Source organism: Alnus glutinosa, chromosome 11, assembly GCF_958979055.1.
Source record: "Alnus glutinosa chromosome 11, dhAlnGlut1.1, whole genome shotgun sequence".
NCBI lineage: Eukaryota > Viridiplantae > Streptophyta > Magnoliopsida > Fagales > Betulaceae > Alnus > Alnus glutinosa.
In genome coordinates this window covers 6,210,747-6,230,333 of record NC_084896.1, presented here as the reverse complement: position 1 = coordinate 6,230,333, position 19,587 = coordinate 6,210,747, and the positions used below count along the sequence as shown (strand labels likewise).

Genomic DNA, 19,587 nt, shown 5'->3' with positions numbered 1-19,587 from the left:
TTCATTTTAAATTTAAATTAAAATTTTTTTTTTAATTGAGTTGACGTGGCAGGCTGACTTAGTAGTGCCACGTCAGCCTAGTCGTAGTCCAGTCGTAATTGCGTTTACAGAATAGTAGTCATTTAATTTTATTGGTCAGGAAAATTGAAAAAAAAAATTGGCGTTTAAATATGTGGCAAAATATTATAATGTAATGACTATAAATTAAAATTCGTGACATTTAGGCATATGCCAGGAATTTTTTGCCAAAATAAAAATCCCGCCTAATACTAGCTTTCCATTTGCGCATGATATTCTAGCTAGCTAGTTTTTCCTTTACTAAACGAGCAGTGCTATCCGTCCCCCTCCCCTCACACCATAATCCGACCCACGTGGCATTTCTTTTGAATATATATATATATATATGAGTACAAGTGCAACATTTCAACTTTTTAGACAATAAATTATGCATGGGTTGAATGAAAGTCTGATGGGAGGGGGCCGGATAACACTGCTCCTCAAAAGCTTCCTGATTATCTTTTTCTTTTCTTCTTATTCTTTTTTATTTTTTTATTATTTTTCTACTACTTTTTGACACTTTTAACATGTGTGGGTATGTGATTGGAGTGTGTTAAAAGGTTTAAGGTTACAATTTTTTACTCTTATTATACCATTAAAAGTTATAAAATAATTGTAAAACAGTTGTATGAGCTAGGGTTCTAATTCGTGTTAGTGTGTAGGGCTTTGGTCATATCGAGACATGAGTATAAGATTATATAGATAAACCACAATCATGCATATTAAATTCAACCCTAACTCAATAATTTTGTGTCAAATTTACATGTCGTGTTAATAATTATCAGCTCTGAATATCACATGTTGGATTCTAGTCATATCAAGAAAATTGTATAAGACTTAACCTATTTAATTAAACGAATTAGATTTCTCAATCTTAACCCACTAATTTGATATAAAGTTTGTATCAAATGCATTGTATAAGAACATTAACAACATAATCAATAAATAAACAACAAGAAATAAAGAAGAAAAGGAACTAATGAAAGAGTGTCCACGTCGGTGGGAAATACACACGCATTCATAATTCATATTATGTGGCAGTTAAATTCATCGTTAAATTTTAGATTCGAGGAGGATTTTGCTGCCACGTCAAAGAATTGCACTTCGAAGTGTGTACATTTCTCTTGATTCTTTGCCATATTCTAGAAAGAAGAAGAAGGTCGGAGAGAATCGGCATGGAGAGCGCGTCGGAATTGGTGGCGTTCCCGCTGCTGACGACGCCGATTGAGTCGAATTACAGAGCGTGCACCATTCCCTACCGGTTCCCCTCCGATAACCCTCGCAAGCCCACCCCTACGGAGCTCGCTTGGATCGACCTTTTCCTCAATTCTATTTCCTCCTTCAAGTACGCCTTTCGATTTTTCTCATCTCTGAAATGAATTTTTGAGCGAAATCAAAACCAATTGTATTTGTTTGATACGTTAATCTGTTGCAGGAAACGAGCAGAAAGTGATCCTACAGTTCGTGATGCTAATACTAAAGCTGAAATTTTCGCTCGGAGGTGTGGTTTTCTCTAAGCTCTCGCTTATCTTGACGTTATGAGGATTCTGATTTCATTTTCTGACTTTGGGTTTGTGATGGAAGGTATTCTGAACTACTTGAGGACTTCAAGAAAGATCCTGAGGCTCATGGAGGGCCACCTGATTGCATTGTAAGCCAATCTTAAAAAATATTATGTACGAGTCTATAACTTTTGATTCTCATTTTCCTATGGAATGACTAAATTTTTTCTTTTTTCTCTTTTTTCTGGGGGGGACATCTTAGCTTCTGTGCAGACTTCGTGAGCAAGTCCTTAGAGAATTAGGATTCAAGGATATATTCAAGAGAGTGAAGGTAAGTGTTAACGAGATACCCTGATTGTGAAAGTTAAAGTCCCACGTTGGTTTTGGGTATATCACAGATGTAGCTAAGGTTTTCTTGGTTCGTGATACGTTAACCATGTATGTTGGCTGATGCCATGTTCTTCTCCATTTGTACTCATAAAGCTGTTTGTTTTCGTGGAAAATTTGATAGGATGAAGAGAATGCAAAGGCTATATCCCTATTTGCGGATGTAGTTCGTCTTAATGATGCCATTGAAGATGGAGGCAAGCGTCTGGAGAATCTGGTGAGAGGAGTATTGGCGGGAAACATATTCGATCTCGGTTCTGCACAGGTTGGTCTTCTTTTATTGTGACATGAAAACTTTGATTTGCTACAAATATATCTTTAGGGCTACATACTGCTTTTAACCATAGCCTATCATATGTTCTCATTAGATCAACACCTTTAAGTAGAATCAACCCCTCTCCCTATTAGACATAATTTTGTTTTTCACCATGCGATGTTCTTATGAAGTTACTTAGGTGTGGTCAATCAATGGCGAAGTCTCACAAATGCAGGTCTTGCATTTCTGAAATTTGAAAATAGTATGGAATTAGGAATTTGAAACTGTATCATGTTTTAGTTATAAAAGAATATGTCGTGTTTGGTATCAAGATATAGATCCTTTCTCATGGCTTTTGCAACTTGGAGACTACTTAAAAAATGCTGTAACATGTCGATGTTTGAATGGTTTTCAATAGTACTAAACATTTATTTTTCTTTCTCAATTCCTGAAGCTTGCAGAGGTTTTCTCAAAGGATGGAATGTCCTTTTTAGCTAGTTGTCAAAATCTTGTCCCTCGACCTTGGGTTATTGATGACTTGGACACTTTCAAATTGAAATGGAGCAAGAAATCTTCGAAGAAGGCAAGTTTTATGTGCAATTTAATTTACCCAACATCTTTGACATATATCTCTATGTTGATACTATTATGTGTGCTTATTTACTAACTAGCTCCTTTGGTTGTCATGACAGGTTATCATTTTTGTTGATAATTCCGGTGCAGATATCATTTTGGGTATTTTGCCATTTGCAAGAGAATTACTACGACGTGGCACGCAGGTTTGTTTTCAGTTTTCAATTCTAAGCTATGCATCTGAATCTACAGGCCTAGAGTTTCCCAGTGTGGAATTTCTTTATTAAAGAAAAAAATTATGCATGTTGTATCTAAATTTTGAAGCTCCCTTGTTTACTTCTCAAGTTGTTAAGAAAAAAGTCAGTAAGGATAGTCCATAACAGTATTTCCTGATATTTGTGTCTCTCCTGGATATAAACCTTGCAGTAGATACTTGCCATGAATTAGTATGCTTCTTTTCCATGTTTGCATACATCACATGGTCCTTTGGATAAGTCAGTTTCCTTTTAATTTGGGTTAGCTAGCTGGTTTTGAATGGAGGTTATCATCTTGTGTTCCTTCAAAAGCAAAATTACCTCCCACTCCTTTTTTTTTTTCCCTCATTATCTCTTGTTTAATTCCAATTTTTGCATTTGGGATTCTATATTTGAAAGTTTTGCTGCGTGAAATAAATTTTAACCATTTTTGATATATCATGTATCACCTACTCTTCATATGGATGTCGGCATTGCTTGACATGATGACTCTCTCTGCAGGTTGTTTTGGCAGCCAATGACTTGCCTTCTATAAATGATGTAACTTACCCTGAACTGGTTGAGATTATATCAAAGGTGATAGAAAGAAACTCTCTGATCTGTATTGATTTTATAATCTTGGTTGACTCTGACTTTGTAAGTGGCAATTTGCCAGCTGAAGGATGAACACGGGCAGCTCATGGGTGTTGATACTTCAAATCTATTAATTGCCAATTCTGGTAATGATTTGCCGGTAAGAAAGTGCAATTTTGTTTTGCATTAAATGTTTTTTAACTTAATGGATGATTGATACCACTATAGAATATTATTTTTATTTTCTTTTTGATAAATAGAACACCACTATCGATGTATGAAGTTCTTCTGCCTTTTAATTGCTTGCAGGTTATTGATCTAGCGAGAGTTTCACAAGAACTTGCCTATCTAGCAAGTGATGCAGACCTGGTTATCATGGAAGGGATGGTAAGTTCTTACCAATTCAGGAAGTTAGTGGAGTTATGAACTCTTTTTTGGTTGACGCTTCTTTGTACAAGTCCTGTTTCTCTTATTCAAATGACCTTTGACAATTTATAACCAAACTGGACCATCCAAATGCCTAGTCATGTATCACTAACTACATCTTGCTGCAGAATTCATTTTCATTTTTTCATTCTCTGCATTGAAATTGTGGGAGGGTATTGTTCAAATTTATGGAAGCATATGAGAGATAGAAATGATGTGGTAGGTTTGGGATTCAAGTTGTTCTGATCAAGAAAAAGGAAAACACAAACTACCAGTGTTCCTGTCAATGGCAAACCCATTTCTTTGTTCTTTTCTTTTGTTTTGCCGCATGAGGCTAGGTTTTAACAAACAAAGTACTGTTATTTATTTGTCTTTGTAGCTTGCACAAGTTTCAGACTTTCAGTGTCTGAAAATTGGCTTTGAGAGAAGTTTGTCACATCATACATTTTACCAACCTTTCCTTCAGAAAACATATTCGGTCAATCATTTAGAGCTTGGGAGAACAATCCATGATTGAATGTACTGCTACACACACACATTTGTGGATAAGCTGTATAAGCGATGAATTTGTTTTAGTTCTTTAAAAGTATCTGAGATTGCTTTAGTTCTCGAAATATAACTGAGAGTGCTTTTGGCAGGGTCGTGGAATAGAGACAAATCTTTATGCACAATTTAAGTGTGATTCCCTCAAGATTGGGATGGTAATTAATGGTTTCACCTATGTTATTGCTGCTTTTTCCAGTATATCTGGTTATTCGCTTCCTTTGGTGGGATGGTAGTTAATGTCATTTTTGTGTTTCTTCCTTTTATCTTCATATACAGGTTAAACATCCAGAGGTCGCCCAGTTTCTTGGAGGACGGCTTTATGATTGTGTCTTCAAATACAATGAAGTTTTAAGTTTATAAATTATAATGCCATTCTTGTACTTCTATTTCTGATTGTTCAGAATTAGCCATGCAATACACTAGCGTTCGGTGTCATTCAAAGAAGAATGATTTCTTTGAACTTTTTAAGTCTTAATTTTTTTTTTTTTTTGGATGAATAAAGTTTTGTCACTTTTATAAATAACTAGGGGAATTCCTTACAAGCAGCGCAAACTACTTTCCTTTTGCATGCATGCGCTTCTTTCTTTCGTATGTTTTGCCATTAGTATTGGTGTTTGCCAGTTGCCACAAAATATTCTATCAATCGTCCTCCAGAGTTGGTCGAGGATTGTTTTAGTTTTGATTTTGTATTTTATTTTTCTGGAGAATTTTTCAGCCTTTTTATTGAGGGAAGAATATAAGAAGCTCATACATATTGAATCATCAATCTTGGAAAGAGAAAATATAGAAAGAAAAAAAGGTTGACATTATAGGAGATAAGTAGATCAATTCTTTTTGGTAGGATATGATGCCAATTTGTTGATTCCGCAAAGCCCTTCAGGTTTACCAGTTTTTCTCTTCATCCTTATGTACCCTTTCTCTCCCCACTTTGGTCCCCATGAATTCTTCACAATGATGTAATCTGACCCCTTTGATGAACCGTATCCAACGGCTGTTACTCCATGATCTAGCTCAGTTCCACAATGCCCATCGAATACCCCCTGCAAACCCATCAAAACAAATGCAAAATTAGGGTAAACAAGCAGAAGGCGTTGAAACATGTGGATACTTTTTGTGTTGAAGAGAGGCTATATCCAGCGTGAGTAATGCTACTGATCTTCACACCTATTTCACATAAACTAACGTAGCGTGTTTAAAATGACAGATATATATGAGAAGTTACTTAAAACACGTCATATCAGCTGGTGTGAAATAGATGTGATAAATGGGTATCATCCAGCTTACCCCGCTATAGAATTGGAAGTCTTTACTAGAAGCTTCGATAGCTACGCTAAGAGGTTGTTGAGCCAGTGCCTTCAAAAGACTTTCTTCATCATTCTCTGGCACATCTTGGTAACCACTTATAGTGACTAGATCCATTTCTTCCTGAAGACAAACGAACATGTATAATCAACTTCTGTTATGAAAGTTAGTTTACAGTTGAATTTGATTTGAACAGTTTCCATTGGAGTGTAATTTTTACCCTCTTCTCCTCACAAGTGCCTTCCTCCATTAGATATGGGTAGTCTTCCTCCTTATGCAGTCCACCGCTGGAGATAATGAACTCGAATGCATAATCCATGAGACCTCCATTGCAGCCATTATTGAAACTTCTGTCACAGTCAATCAGCTCTTGCTCGGACAATGAGGTTAAATTTCCAGTGACTATGTGGTTTATACCCTCCACAGCTGCAACGGTTGAAAATGCCCAACAACTTCCTGCATATATGCTCATCATGTCATAATCTTTACTCTACACTACTTCACATGTTAGTAATTCTATTTAGCAAATTCTTGTCATCCAGTTGTATGGCAATTATATAGAGAGTGAGAGATACATACCGCATGAGCCTTGGTTCTTGACCGGAGTAACAGCGCCTTTCTTTCTCCAATCCACAGACTTGGGCAGGTCCACGACATCTCCATAACTGAAGTCTCTAGAGGACTCTCTTCTTCTGGGAAACTCAGATTTCAATCCCAAGTACTTGTTCTTGAACTCCTCATGGCTCAAGTCTGCAAACTCGTTCAACCCAAGCCAGTAGCTAGTGATCTCCTTATTTCTCTGATCAATGTGCTTCAAGTTCTCTTTGAATATTTCAAACCTATGCAGCTTCTCTTCCATGCTCGTGTAAGTCTTACCATGTTTCGAAATCCACGATTCGAACAGTTGTATGATCTTGTCAATGCAAGTCAAGTGCTCCGGCGAATAGCCGACAATCGAAAAATCATGAGCAAGAGCGGAGCAGACGAAGAGAGACAGAGAAAAGGTGGCAAGAAGGGAGACCTTAGAATATGAAGAGAAAGCCATTTGTGTAAGAATTCAAGTCCAGAAGAGGAAGAAGAATAGAGTGAGTGAATGTGAGAGGGTGGAGATGGAGCAGCTATATATATAGTTGTGGTTTCGTAGGTTGCTTTCAAGTGAAGTGATCAAATAGACTTGTTTTATGAACATAGGGAGTCTTTACGGTTGGTTCTAGTGGGCAGTCTTTTCTTCCAAGCATACTAGGACATTCATTATTTTCGGATCTATTGTTGAATATTAAAATCCAACGTTTTTTTGAGATTCTAGTAGTAAGAATATGGTGCCCGAATGACTGTTTTGAAGCACTTGACACCTGCTTGTTTGCCGTCGTATGCATCTGGCTAATTTCTCCTTCTTTCCCCGACTAGAATTTGATAGGATCTTCAGCATTCAGATTGGTTTGATAATTCTTGGTTTATGGCTGGCATAAACTCAACTTTAAAGCAAGGAGATGTTGCGATAATTGGTACTATTTTGTGTTTATGCTTGCAGAATGGCATTATTGGGTATATTCAATCTTTGCTGTTGGCAAGCTTGCTAATTAATATGTAACGAATTTGCTGCATAATATGGTAAAGCATTGCTTATATGTTGTTGTGAGTTCAGTCTAAGAGGTAGCCGATTAAGGAAAAGAAACCAAATTATAGAAAATAGCCGGTGCTTGCCTTCTTAACGACGCCGTATGGTTTGCCCGTTGAAGAAGCATTGCGAAATTGTTTTTTGCAGCTCTTGGGTGTTTACAGGTAGGGTTGGTAATTTTTGACACGACCCATAAATCCGATACAAACACAATACAAAATTATAGGATTTGAGTTTAGGCTAAATGTGTTCGGGTCATAAACGGGTTGACCAGTTAATAACACGTTTATGACTAGATTAATTAAATGAGTTGACCCATAACGGTTTGATGGATCAATCGGGTCGAGCCAAATCTGACCGGACAACCCAAATTGCCAACCTAAATTAGAGGTTGCCTATCCTATACGGGTCTAAACGAGGCGCTTTGAGGTGTTATTTATGTACTACTTCTTCCCTTGCAACGACGCCGTATTGTTCGGCTCACTCTTTCTCCGTTCTCTTCCCGCCCTCCGACTGGAACGACTTCGTTTTACCCCCGACCTAAACCACTCATCAGTAATACGATTATTTGCCAAAATCCAACCGGTCTGTACAATTTTCTCTGAATAATAGCGGAGTCGACAGAAGAAGAAGTTCAGAAGAACATTCAAACATGGTACATTGATTCTAGGTTTTTTTCTTCAGTTTAATTCATTCATGGCTTTCGCTGAACTAATTCTCACTCTTCTTTGTTTCCCCAGTTCGCAATTGCTGCTATCAATGATACGGACTCTAGAGGCCAGTGGGAACCCTTAGCTCCTACCAAAGAAGCCCAGGCATGTCCCTCTCTCTCTCTCTCTCTCTCTCTCTCTCTCTCTCTCTTCAGTCTGAAGCTATACAATTCTTGGACTGATTCGTTTACTATTGTTTTGTGGTTCTTCTGAGAGAGAAATAGTAATAATTCCTAATTTAATTTCGATAATTCTTTCAAAGAGTCGGTGTAATCCTCTTTCTGTCGTCATCTTCATCCAGGAATTTCATGTTTCACAAACGTATCATGAAGGGCTTCTCAAGTTACAAGCTAAAGAGTATGAAAAGGCACGCGAGCTCTTAGAATCTGTCCTAAGAGATCCTCTTATTGCGAGCGCTCAGGTATTTACTTTCCAGTTTCTTTGCAAACTAATATTTTAGATTTTAGTGCGTTCATTGCGTATGAATCGGTGGCCAGTGATGATTTTCCTTGTTGCTCAGGTGGATAGCAGTGCCAGCGATGGTCATCTATTGCAACTCAGGTGTGCATCTATGAGCGGGCTTATTTCTATGTTATACTTTGTTCAGTTAAATCCTCTTGTGGCAAGGGGTTCTTTAGGAGCTTCCAGATGTTTAATTTTTCAGTCCACTATTACCACTGTTATCATCATTGGTGAAATTTTGAATCTTTAATTTTAGAGGAATACTGACATTTAAAGTTGGATATGCATAATATAAACCATCTGTATGGCAGTTTCAGAGGTGTTGCTCTATGCCAATATCCATAAATCATCAATTTCTTCTTGCAATGCTTATTTATTTATTTATTTATTTTAATTCATGTGGAGTAAATAATCAGTTTTGGGTTCTCTCTCTCTTTTTTTTTTTTTTGTGATGATTCCAGTGCGTTCTAATGTAGGTATATTGGTATTAGTATCTTCAACTAAGTTACTTACCAGGTCTTTTGCAGATTTTTGTCACTGAAGAACCTTGCCACTGTTTTTCTACAACAAGGTTCTGCACATTATGAGAGTGCTTTACAATGTTATCTTCAAGCTGTGGAGATTGATACCAAAGATTCTGTTGTATGGAACCAGCTGGGAACATTGTCATGCTCGATGGGCTTACTGAGTATATCACGCTGGGGTTTTGAGCAAGGGCTTGTGTGCAGCCCTAATAATTGTAAGCATTCGTTTAGTTCTTTTAAATACTTCATATTTATTATTCTGATTCTAGCCCTTTATTATCTACTCTTTGCATAATTGCTTTGTGTTTAGAATATATTTTTTTCTACATCTGTCTCCTTTATTGTCTCTATAGTGACTTTCTCTGCTTTCATGAATATGCGACAAATTACGCCTTCTTTTTTGACAATTTTGTACAGGGAACTGCATGGAGAAACTATTGGAAGTTCTTATTGCTATTGGTGATGAAGTGGCATGTCTTTCTGTGGCAGAATTGATTTTGAGGCATTGGCCATCACACTCTCGTGCTTTGCATGTCAAAAATACCATTGAAGAGTCAGAGCCGGTTCCATTTGCTCCGAGAGGTATAGATAAGCTGGAACCTAAACATGTGCGGCTCAAATTCCTTGACAAGAGAAAAGCAGCCGATGAGAATTTAGATGAAAGTGTTGCATTGAAAAAGTTGAACCAGAACATAGAACTGAACTTGGCAGAAGCTTCCTGGGTGGCTCTTGCTGATGCACTTTTGGAAATCTTACTTCCATTGCATGGAAGTGGTTCTGAGATGGGGGCTGGGAAAGGATATAAATCTGGGGATCTCAGATTAAGTATACACTTATCTTCTAGTTCTGAAAATGTTATGAGGACTGTGGAGAGGAAAGTGATTGATTTAAACTCGGTGAGTGAAAATGTGTCTCTTGGTGATTGTGACTCTGAAAGAGCTAGTATAGTTAAAGAAAAAGAAGCAAATATTCTAGAAGAACAACCACATGAGAGACGGAGTTCTCGTCTTGAAAGGCTTAGGAGTCGTAAACCAAGGAAAGAAGAATTAGATCCTGGTACTGGTAAGGATTTAGCCAAGGTTGTAAATCAATATCTAGAATGTTTTATTATTGGTGGAACAGGAATTAAAAGTACTGTTTGTGCTGCTACTTGTTCTAATCCATTGGATACTGAATATAGTGATGTTTCTAGATTTGTGACAGAAACTTCAAAAAATTATGGTGCTTACCATATGGGCCACTTGTTTTTAGAAGAGGCAGCAAAAAGGGCTCTTGTCTATCAGGATGCATTTGTCAAATTGCTGGAGTTGGAGAAGTTGACCAGACATTGGGGTAAGGATAGGACTCCTGAATGCAGTCTTTTTCTTGCTGAGCTTTATTATGACCTTGGCTCATCCTTTTCCAGTGATTCCAAACTGTTGGAATTCATGCCAGAGTCATCTTATCATCTTTGTAAGATCATTGAATCTGTAGCTTTGGACTATCCTTTTCACTTGAGTTGCGCCTTGGAAAATGAAAATCATTCATCAATTCATAGTGTTCAAGATATTATTGGAGTGTCAACCAATAACTCCATGAACAGGGATTCAGTTATAGATAGTTCACTCATAACCAATAACAGTTCCTTCTGGGTACGATTTTTCTGGTTAAGCGGCCGATTGTCTATTTTAGATGGTAACAAGGAAAAAGCTCAGGAAGAATTTTGCATTTCCTTGTCACTTTTGGCAAAGGCGGAAAATGTGACTGATTGTCCATGTGTAGTCAAGCTCCCGCACTGCAAGGTTATTAAAGAGTTAACCGTTGATAGGCTTCTTCATGAAATTAATATTTTAAAAGTTGATTTCTTAATGGAGAAGACATTGGGTGACATGATTGAGAAAGAGATGTATATGGAATGTGCTACCTTGCTTGCTCCACTTATGTTCTCGACAAAAGATGTTCACCTTGATGCATTGCCTTCAGCCATTGCGGATACAAAAGGTGAAGGTATTACTTCTCTTGAACTATCAGCACTAGACATTTTAATCAAAGCTTGTGAGAAGATAAACTCAATGGACGTTGAGTTGTATTTGAGTTGTCACAGGCGAAAGCTGCAGATACTCATGGTAGCAACTGGAATGGGTGAAGGCCTGGCTTCATGTAAGCGCTTCCACAAGTCAGGGTCAAAAGAACTTTCTGGTTCTGATATAGAATTAAAAGAAAGTTCAAGCAAGCACTGGAATTGCGTGGTTGCAGAGGAAGTGAGGGCAATCTCTGAATGTGTGTCACATGTGAAGAGCATCATTGATCAGTCTGAAAATTCTGTAAGTCATCATTGATTGTTTTAGGAATACTTTGTTCCATGGACATAGTTGTTTACATCAAAGTTTGTCATTTCAGAATCCACACAATGCTTTGGTAAGATTATTAGCTTCGACCTTGTATGGAAGGGCAGTAATTGAAACTAATAACTCTCATGGACCAGATTTGAAGAGTTTGGATTATTAAGAAGCTTGTATTTGTAGAACATTTATTATTTTTGGATCTCTCATTGAATGCTAAAATTCAAAAGGAAAACGTCATTTTTTTTTTTTTGGGGGGGGGGGTTGTGTGTGCAGGGAATGTTGCTAGTAAGTTTGTATTTTATGAGATTCTAGAATTAAGCGGTAAATACTTCATGTTTTTCCCTTTCTTGGAGCATCAATGCCTTGTTGAATCTCTTGTGATAAGACAAATATCAGGGGTAATTGAAACTTTACTGACACATCAAATATCGAGTTTTCCTTTTTCCTCTTCTTCTCATTTACAATCAATAGGGCTCTCTGAGAGGTGTATATATTTGCACTTTGACTGTTTTGGAGCACTTGAAACCTACTTGTTTGCCGTTGTATGCATCTGGTGTAGCTTCTGTCTTTGTTTTGTCTTTCCCCAACTATGATTTGATAGGATCTTCTGCATTCAGATTGGTTTGATAATTCTTGGTTTATGGCTGAGATAAATTCAACTTTAAAGCAAGCTAGTGAATTCATATTCTCTGAGGAGATGTTGTGATATTTGGTGAACGCAGTTTTTGTCCTTTCACACGCTTTTCATAATTCTGAAATGTCATTTATTAGTACTATTTGTGATTATGTTTGCAGAATGACATTAGTGTCCCAATGAGCTGCATTGGGGATATTCAATCTTTGCTGTTGGCAGCCATGGGCAATGTTGCAAACTTGCTAATATGTAAAAATTCTTCTGGACTGGTAATTGCCGAAGAAGCTGAAAGATGCTGCTTTGTTAATGCAGCAATTGCATTCTGCAAACTTCAACACCTAAACCCTACTTTAACTGTTAAAACTCAAGTGAGTCAAGAACTGATCTTATATTAGTTGGTGAAATCAGTGAAACAGTTTTTTCCTCTGTTTCACCCCTCATCATTTTTATTGTTCATTTCTCCTGCCTTTTTGTCTTCTCATTTTAGGTGGAACTAATTGTTAGAACACATGACTTGCTTGCTGAGTATGGGCTCTGCTGTGCAAGTGAAGGAAGTGATGGGGACGAAGGAACATTTCTTAAATTTGCAATAAAGCATCTCTTGGCCTTAGATGTGAAGCTTAAATCCAGCTTCAATACTTTAAACAGGGAAGCAACTCAATGTCATGAGCAGGTCTCCCCTAGTAGTCTTGCTAAAACTTATCTAAATGAATCAAGATCAGCTATGGTGGATGTGGGAGTGGGTCAGACCCGAAGTGGTGAAACCAGTATCATGTATACATCTGAAGGGATAACTTCCAAGGACATTTCATCTCATAATGCCCTAGATAAGGAGAGTGCAGGGGTAGAATATGGAAATCAAGGCAGTGATGGATCTGATGGCCCGTTAAACAAAGGCAAAAATGCAAGCAATGAATTGATTGAATGTGGAAATGAACTTGCTGAAGATGAAAGGGAGGAACTTGAGTTAAAAATTGATAATGCATTGGATCAGTGTTTCTTCTGCTTATATGGTCTAAATCTTAGATCTGATTCTTGCTATGAAGATGATCTAGTTACCCACAAAAATACTAGCCGTGGAGATTACCAGACCAAGGATCAGTGTGCTGATGTTTTTCAGTATATTCTACCGTGTGCAAAGGCTTCTTCCGTGAGTACCCATACTCTCTCTCTCTCCCCCCTGGGATTTTGTATAAGTTCTGTTTCCTTAGAGAATATATTTGAGCGATTTCAATTTTCCCAACCTCTCTTTATTCTTTTGATATATGTGTGTGTTAGAGAACTGGATTGGTCAAACTTCGTAGGGTACTAAGAGCTATACGGAAACACTTTCCACATCCACCAGAAGATGTTTTGGCTAGCAATGCTATAGATAAATTCTTGGATGATCCTGATTTATGTGAAGATAAACTCTCAAAGGAGGCGGGATCTGATGGATTTCTTGAAATCATGAAGAAGATAATATTACCCGATGCAAGTAGTCTCAAACAGTATAAGGCATCATCAGTTGGGAGGTATAGATGCATTTATTATTCTGTCTCCATGAATTCTTATTTAATTCTTTGTATGAGCTATCTCCATGACTAATTAATTGATTGCAGCTCTGAGCCATATTTGGAAGTCTATTGCAATTTGTATTATCTCCTGGCTCAGTCTGAGGAAATGAGTGCAACTGATAAATGGCCTGGCTTTGTACTAACAAGGGAAGGGGAGGAATTTGTACAGCAAAATGCAAATCTCTTCAAATATGATTTATTATATAACCCTCTACGCTTCGAAAGTTGGCAACGTCTTGCAAATTTTTATGATGAGGTAAAATATGTTGCTATTTTCTCATTTCCAATGGTGAATGCTGTGAAGTTATAAACTATTTTGGTCTGGTTTTCAACATCTTTTCTGGCTACAGTTTAATTCTTTAGGAAATTCTGTTTGGTTAAATTCATACAGGAGGTAGACTTGTTGCTAAATGATGGCAGTAAGCACATTAATGTAGTAGGATGGAGGAAGAATGCCACTTTACCTCAGAGAGTTGAGACATGCCGAAGGAGGAGTAGGCGATGCTTATTAATGAGTTTGGCTTTGGCAAAGACGTCAGATCAGCAGGTTTTCACCTTTATCCACTATCTACAGTATCGTTGCTTGAAAACATAAGATCTCAGTCTGTGGCATTTATGCAAGTCATTTCTCTTTGATTAAATTTTTTTAGGCATGTTGTTAATCTTTCTGATGAACTATTTCCAGTGTGAGATGCATGAATTATTAGCGTTGGTATACTACGACAGCCTTCAGAATGTGGTCCCATTTTATGATCAGCGCTCCGTTGTACCTTTGAAGGATGCAGCATGGATGATGTTCTGTGAGAACTCTATGACACATTTTAAGAAAGCCTTTGAACACAAGTATCTTATTCTCATCGCAAGAGTACTCTTGTTTTATCTCTCTAGTTATGATGGATAAACTTGATCAAGTTCCTTTTTGCTTTCTTTTGCTACAGGCAAGATTGGTCCCATGCATTCTATATCGGGAAACTCTGTGAAAAGCTTGGATACTCACATGAGATATCATTGTCATATTATGATAAGGCTATTGCTTTGAATCCATCAGCAGTGGACCCTGTCTACAGGATGCATGCATCGCGCTTGAAGTTACTTTATACATGTGGAAAACAGAATCTGGAGGCTTTAAAGGTTTTTTTTATTTTTATTTAAATACCACTCTTTCTTATCACTAACCATACTTCTTTTCCTTCTCTAGAAGCAGTAATTCTTTGCATCTTTATTCTAACTTCATAATTAGCATTAGTGGATATTTTGCATTATTTAGCAACATGTGAGTGTGCATGCGACTTGTGTTCATTGTTTGTTAGAAGCCATTTTTATTTCAATGATTGACCATCTTTCACTTTTGGATTCGCATAACATGTCTATCTTACTAGACATCTACATACACATCTTAATTTTTTGGCCCATTCCAGGTTCTTTCAGAATATTCCTTTAATCAGTCGGTAAGGGATGCTGTCATGAATATCTTTGGTAAAATGGGTTCTGAAACAGCACACTCGCCGGTACATATGAAGGACAGCACACAAGCCTATGCAGATGAGGTTAAGCATGAAAAATCACTTAAATTGGAGGAGGCATGGTGCATGCTTTACAATGATTGCCTTTCAGCCCTTGAAACTTGTGTTGAAGGGGATCTTAAACATTTTCACAAGGCCAGATATATGCTAGCTCAAGGGCTGTATAAAAGGGGTGAGAGTGGCGATTTGGAGAGGGCAAAGGATGAACTCTCTTTCTGCTTCAAATCATCTCGCTCATCCTTTACAATAAATATGTGGGAGATTGATAGCATGGTAAAAAAAGGAAGGTATAACTGTGTCCTTTATTGCCATTTTGTATTGTTTGAATCATATATATGGGGTGTTTAATACGAGGAAATGAAACCATCATAAATATTTTCACAAATTACTTAATGGTAAATATTTTCACAAATTACTTAACAGTATTTTCATCCTAGGTGGAGAGTGTTTATTGCTGATTTCATACAGTTCTTGTCTATGGCTTTCTAAGTTGAGTTGTAGTACATGGAAAATTTTATAATTCTGTTATTCGATGTAAATTTACTAGATTAATAAAAAAGAATATGAAACGACATGATCTATTGAAATCCTTATGGCATCTCATGTCAAATGTTATGGGTGAAAGAAAGGTAAAAAAGCACAACTGCTGTGTAGAAAAGAAACTATTCCATTTTTATGTGGTGTCTAGTAGTTCCTTTTAAACATTTTCTAGTTTGTTTAGAGTCCATGCTGTTAAGTAGCTTTTGAACTAAATTCTGGAGTAAATAGCAATTAACCATATATTGTTCTCTTTTTTATCAGGCGAAAAACTCAAGGTTTTGCTGGGAGCAAAAAGGTCCTTGAAGTCAACTTACCAGAGAGTTCTCGAAAATTTATTACTTGCATCCGGAAGTACATGCTGTTCTATTTGAAATTGTTGGAAGAGACTGGAGACATATGTACCCTTGATCGAGCTTATATATCTCTTCGGGCAGATAAGAGGGTACAATTTGACCTAGAGCATTCACTTAGTCCATAACATTTCAAGAAGAGCTTACTAACTGCATCAGCTGAAAAAATACATCAATTATAAGTTGAATTTTCAGTATGAATTTCTTTATGCTTGAGCTGCTGCTTTCATGCAACTCAAAAGAAAATTGATGCTTCAGTTGACTGCCAGAAAACCAAGTAGATAATGGCTGCTTTACCAATTATAAAATCCATTTCATTGAGTGGTTTTTTCTTTCTTTTATTTTGGGGTTGGGGGGAGTGGGGTTGAGGTGCGCTGTTTTTGATAGAATTTGACATGTTTGTATTTTTGTTTTCTTTTGTAAACAGTCCACTTGTGCCTCGTTTATGCATTGCTTTTTAAATAGTGGCCTGGCATCACTTGTTGCGATGTTGCCCTTATCTAACCTGTCTGATACTGTTTGTTACTTGATTTTGTTTTCTAGCAATTCTAGTGGTATCTAACCTCCATTGTAAACCCAGTTTTCATTGTGCATCGAAGATCTTGTTCCAGTTGCACTTGGGAGGCACATTAAAGCCTTAATTTTATCCATGCATCAAGCTGAGACTGTTGGCTTTGGTGCTGCAAGAAGTTCAGAGCATGTTCTGGAGAAATTGTTTGCTTTATTCATGGAACAGGGGAACTTATGGCCAGAAATATGTGGTTTACCTGAGATTAAGAGCAAAGAAATATCAGAGAGCAGCTTATATGGGTAATTTTTATTGAACAAATTTTCTGATTTTCTTTACGAAGAATGGCTGAATTTTGTTAAGTTTCTCTTGAAGCTTTACTGTGTATATCACTTCACAATTTGTTCATCATATCAAAATTCTCAATTCTGATTTCTGGATCTGACTGAACCTTTCTTTCTTTCTTTCTTTCTTTTTTTTTTTTTTTTTTTGCTCCCATTATTGCAGATATCTCCATGAACATATCATGTCATTGGAGAGAAATGGCAAGCTGGAAACTCTTGAAGTAATAAATGAGAAGATTCGAAAGCGTTTTAAGAATCCGAAGTTATCAACTAGTAGCTGTGCAAAAGTTTGTCGGCATGCTTCTGTTGCTTGGTGTCGATCCCTTATAATAAGTTTGGCGTTGATCACTCCATTACCATCTGAATTTTCAAGTGATATTCCATCCATTATCAATCCATCAGATGCATGGTTGGAAAACAGCCATCTACTTTGTGTTGATCTGCAAATGAATGATTTATGGAATTCAGCATTTGAAGACTCAACTAAATTAAAAAATCTTGAAACAAAATGTCAGCCTATTTTGTCTAAAATCAAGAATATAATGATTAAGAAAGCTTCAGATGAAAATTTGGAGACTGCCAACGCATTGCTGAGATCTTCTTACAATTTCTATCGGGAGAGCTCCTGTGTAATGCTCCCATCTGGCGTCAATCTTTATTTGGTCTTGTCTCGGTTAGCAGCAGGAACACAATTTCAGCCAAGCATGGATGGGGTTGAAATACTTGATCTGAGCATGCCAAGGAAGCTTCTCTTGTGGGCCTACACACTATCGCATGGTCGTTATGCAAGCATTTCAGTTGTTGTAAAGCATTGTGAAGAAAATGCAAAGGTATGGATAATAATACTAACATGTTCTGATGATGTTTTTTGTTGGCATACCAAAACAAGTAAATAGTAGCGTTTTTGAAGATGAAGTGACTCCGCTTCCAAAAATTTAGTTGACCATGGTTTTCCTCCTTGTAAAAAGTTGAGAGGAGCATGAGTCCTTTAGTGTTGAAGCATGGATCTGATTGTTGTAAAACATGCATTTTCTTCTATCTAATGCTATTTTATACTATAGGTTTTTTGTTAAAACTTGCAAGAGTATATGTTATTCTCATCACAGAAAAATACAAGGGATAATCTGAGATTTGGGGTAGTTGAGGAATTCAGGTTGACTAATTTATTTTTGGGATTGTGGTTGTCTTGCAGTCAAAGATGAAAAAAGGAGCTGGAACCTCATCCTCACCCATAAATATGCCTAGTACCGCCACTACTCATACAGGTTGCTATTCTTCTTCCTTATTTTTCAGTTTTTCTTTTTAATTGGACTGGATGTGTGAATCGAGGCAAGTGCTTATCCAGAGAAAACAGCAATGCTACTACATCCATAGTTCTTTTTTTTTTTTTTTTTTTTTTTTTTTTTTTTTTTTTTTTTTTTTTCGTGTCTTGGAGGATATCGTCTCTGAACTTTTTTTTGTCAGTTTTTACACCAAAATAGTTGAAAAAATTTCACTGCTTGTTGCAGGTGCTGGGAAAGATGGAGCACGCCATGGTGGAGGCAGTGATGTGGAGGCTGCTCCAGTGACGGCAGTGACATCTCCTCTGTCATCTGAGGGTGATACCAGACACTCGGTGAATTCACTACCACCTTCTAGCGAGAATCAGAAGGGTTTATCTGCTGCCCCACAACTGCATCCCTGTAAAAACACTCTTGCAGAGCGGAGCAATTGGATGGGTCGTGAAGGAGGAGATTCAGACAAAAGTTGACTTCTTATCAGTGAACTGCATCTAACTGATTGTTGTAGATCGCAACATCTAAATGCCGTTGTAGAAAATAGTATGTCATGCGTTGTAAGAGAGGAACAAGTTAGGAACTATAGGATATGTAAGCACTGCTAGTGCGCAAGATGATGCTTGGAAGCTTCAGATGCTTTGCCACTGCCTCGGCAAAATACATGTATTCATCATATGTGATGCAGGCAATCTCATAATGACGCTCCTTTGTTTCCATCATCAGGGCCGGTGATTCCTGGAGTGGAGCTTTGCAGTTGCTGTCGAAACCCAATCTCACATCTATAAAGTTCTCAGAGGAGACGTTGCGATCAGAGAAGCCGTCTACTACGGTTAGGAAATTGAAATCAGGGTGGTTTAATGTGTTGGGGAAGTTGAATTGGGTGTGAGCGATTGTGATGTAGTAGAGTTGAAATGCATATTTTAGACGGGTATAGTGTAATCTGAATCAATTACTTTTATATCTGTATATTTTAGACGAGTATGCATGGGTGCATATAATCTGAGAAATATGTTATTTCACTTTACTATGCATTCTGTAAGGTATGGAATTATGTTGTGGCCAATATAATCGTTACTGTCAGTTATACAATAATGATGGATTCTTTGCTCAGATTGGCTCCACTTAATTCATCTGAGCAGCCTCAACCGAGCTCCCATTCAAGCCCAAAGCCAGTTTCCAACAGAGAAGTCATCTATTAATAATCCTCTTTGCACTGTTCCAAGCAGACAATATACATTTATGGGCACTGTGACGTCAATCCATTGGAATTGGAATATAACAAATAACACAACCCTTCCCACAAAGATTTTAATTTTATGTCGATTGCATAAGATCTACCAT

General features: G+C 37.3%; 3 protein-coding genes across 3 annotated transcripts; 2 read left to right on the top strand and 1 right to left on the bottom strand.

Moving 5' to 3' along the window:
- Positions 1 to 1,127: 1,127 nt before the first annotated feature.
- LOC133881697 (damage-control phosphatase At2g17340-like) lies at positions 1,128 to 5,097 on the top strand. The gene is made up of 12 exons (XM_062320701.1): positions 1,128 to 1,402; positions 1,493 to 1,558; positions 1,642 to 1,708; positions 1,822 to 1,890; positions 2,071 to 2,211; positions 2,657 to 2,785; positions 2,895 to 2,981; positions 3,531 to 3,605; positions 3,685 to 3,762; positions 3,912 to 3,989; positions 4,667 to 4,729; positions 4,851 to 5,097. The coding sequence occupies exons 1-12, from the start codon at positions 1,233 to 1,235 to the stop codon at positions 4,932 to 4,934; spliced, it is 1,107 nt and encodes a 368-aa protein (XP_062176685.1). The 5' UTR covers positions 1,128 to 1,232; the 3' UTR covers positions 4,935 to 5,097.
- Positions 5,098 to 5,309: 212 nt separating this feature from the next.
- Positions 5,310 to 6,965, bottom strand: LOC133881698 (cysteine protease XCP1-like). Its single transcript, XM_062320702.1, has 4 exons — positions 6,456 to 6,965; positions 6,097 to 6,332; positions 5,859 to 5,999; positions 5,310 to 5,614 (listed from the first exon to the last, which is right to left on the bottom strand). Exons 1-4 carry the CDS (start codon positions 6,919 to 6,921, stop codon positions 5,399 to 5,401), a joined length of 1,059 nt encoding a protein of 352 aa, XP_062176686.1. The 5' UTR covers positions 6,922 to 6,965; the 3' UTR covers positions 5,310 to 5,398.
- A 1,046-nt stretch (positions 6,966 to 8,011) lies between these two features.
- Positions 8,012 to 19,270, top strand: LOC133881511 (calcineurin-binding protein 1). The gene is made up of 19 exons (XM_062320447.1): positions 8,012 to 8,149; positions 8,235 to 8,309; positions 8,506 to 8,625; positions 8,725 to 8,765; positions 9,194 to 9,405; positions 9,608 to 11,493; positions 12,310 to 12,516; positions 12,636 to 13,298; positions 13,427 to 13,662; positions 13,750 to 13,960; positions 14,096 to 14,251; positions 14,390 to 14,547; positions 14,643 to 14,835; positions 15,123 to 15,514; positions 16,029 to 16,209; positions 16,698 to 16,927; positions 17,133 to 17,799; positions 18,162 to 18,234; positions 18,478 to 19,270. Exons 1-19 carry the CDS (start codon positions 8,147 to 8,149, stop codon positions 18,717 to 18,719), a joined length of 5,946 nt encoding a protein of 1,981 aa, XP_062176431.1. The 5' UTR covers positions 8,012 to 8,146; the 3' UTR covers positions 18,720 to 19,270.
- The last annotated feature ends 317 nt before the right edge of the window (positions 19,271 to 19,587 follow it).

Bases quoted from the DNA above. Each gene is read 5' to 3' on its own strand.
- LOC133881697 (XM_062320701.1), top strand. From the start codon at position 1,233: ATGGAGAGCGCGTCGGAATTGGTGGCGTTCCCGCTGCTGACGACGCCG. The intron at 3,990-4,666 runs GTAAGTTCTTAC...TGCTTTTGGCAG, and splicing joins TGGTTATCATGGAAGGGATG to GGTCGTGGAATAGAGACAAA. The intron at 4,730-4,850 runs GTAATTAATGGT...CTTCATATACAG, and splicing joins ATTCCCTCAAGATTGGGATG to GTTAAACATCCAGAGGTCGC.
- LOC133881698 (XM_062320702.1), bottom strand. From the start codon at position 6,921: ATGGCTTTCTCTTCATATTCTAAGGTCTCCCTTCTTGCCACCTTTTCT. The intron at 6,333-6,455 runs GTATGTATCTCT...GCATATATGCAG, and splicing joins CAAGAACCAAGGCTCATGCG to GAAGTTGTTGGGCATTTTCA. The intron at 5,615-5,858 runs GTAAGCTGGATG...ATGGGTTTGCAG, and splicing joins ACTTCCAATTCTATAGCGGG to GGGGTATTCGATGGGCATTG.
- LOC133881511 (XM_062320447.1), top strand. The intron at 11,494-12,309 runs GTAAGTCATCAT...TTATGTTTGCAG, and splicing joins TTGATCAGTCTGAAAATTCT to AATGACATTAGTGTCCCAAT. The intron at 13,961-14,095 runs GTAAAATATGTT...AAATTCATACAG, and splicing joins TTGCAAATTTTTATGATGAG to GAGGTAGACTTGTTGCTAAA.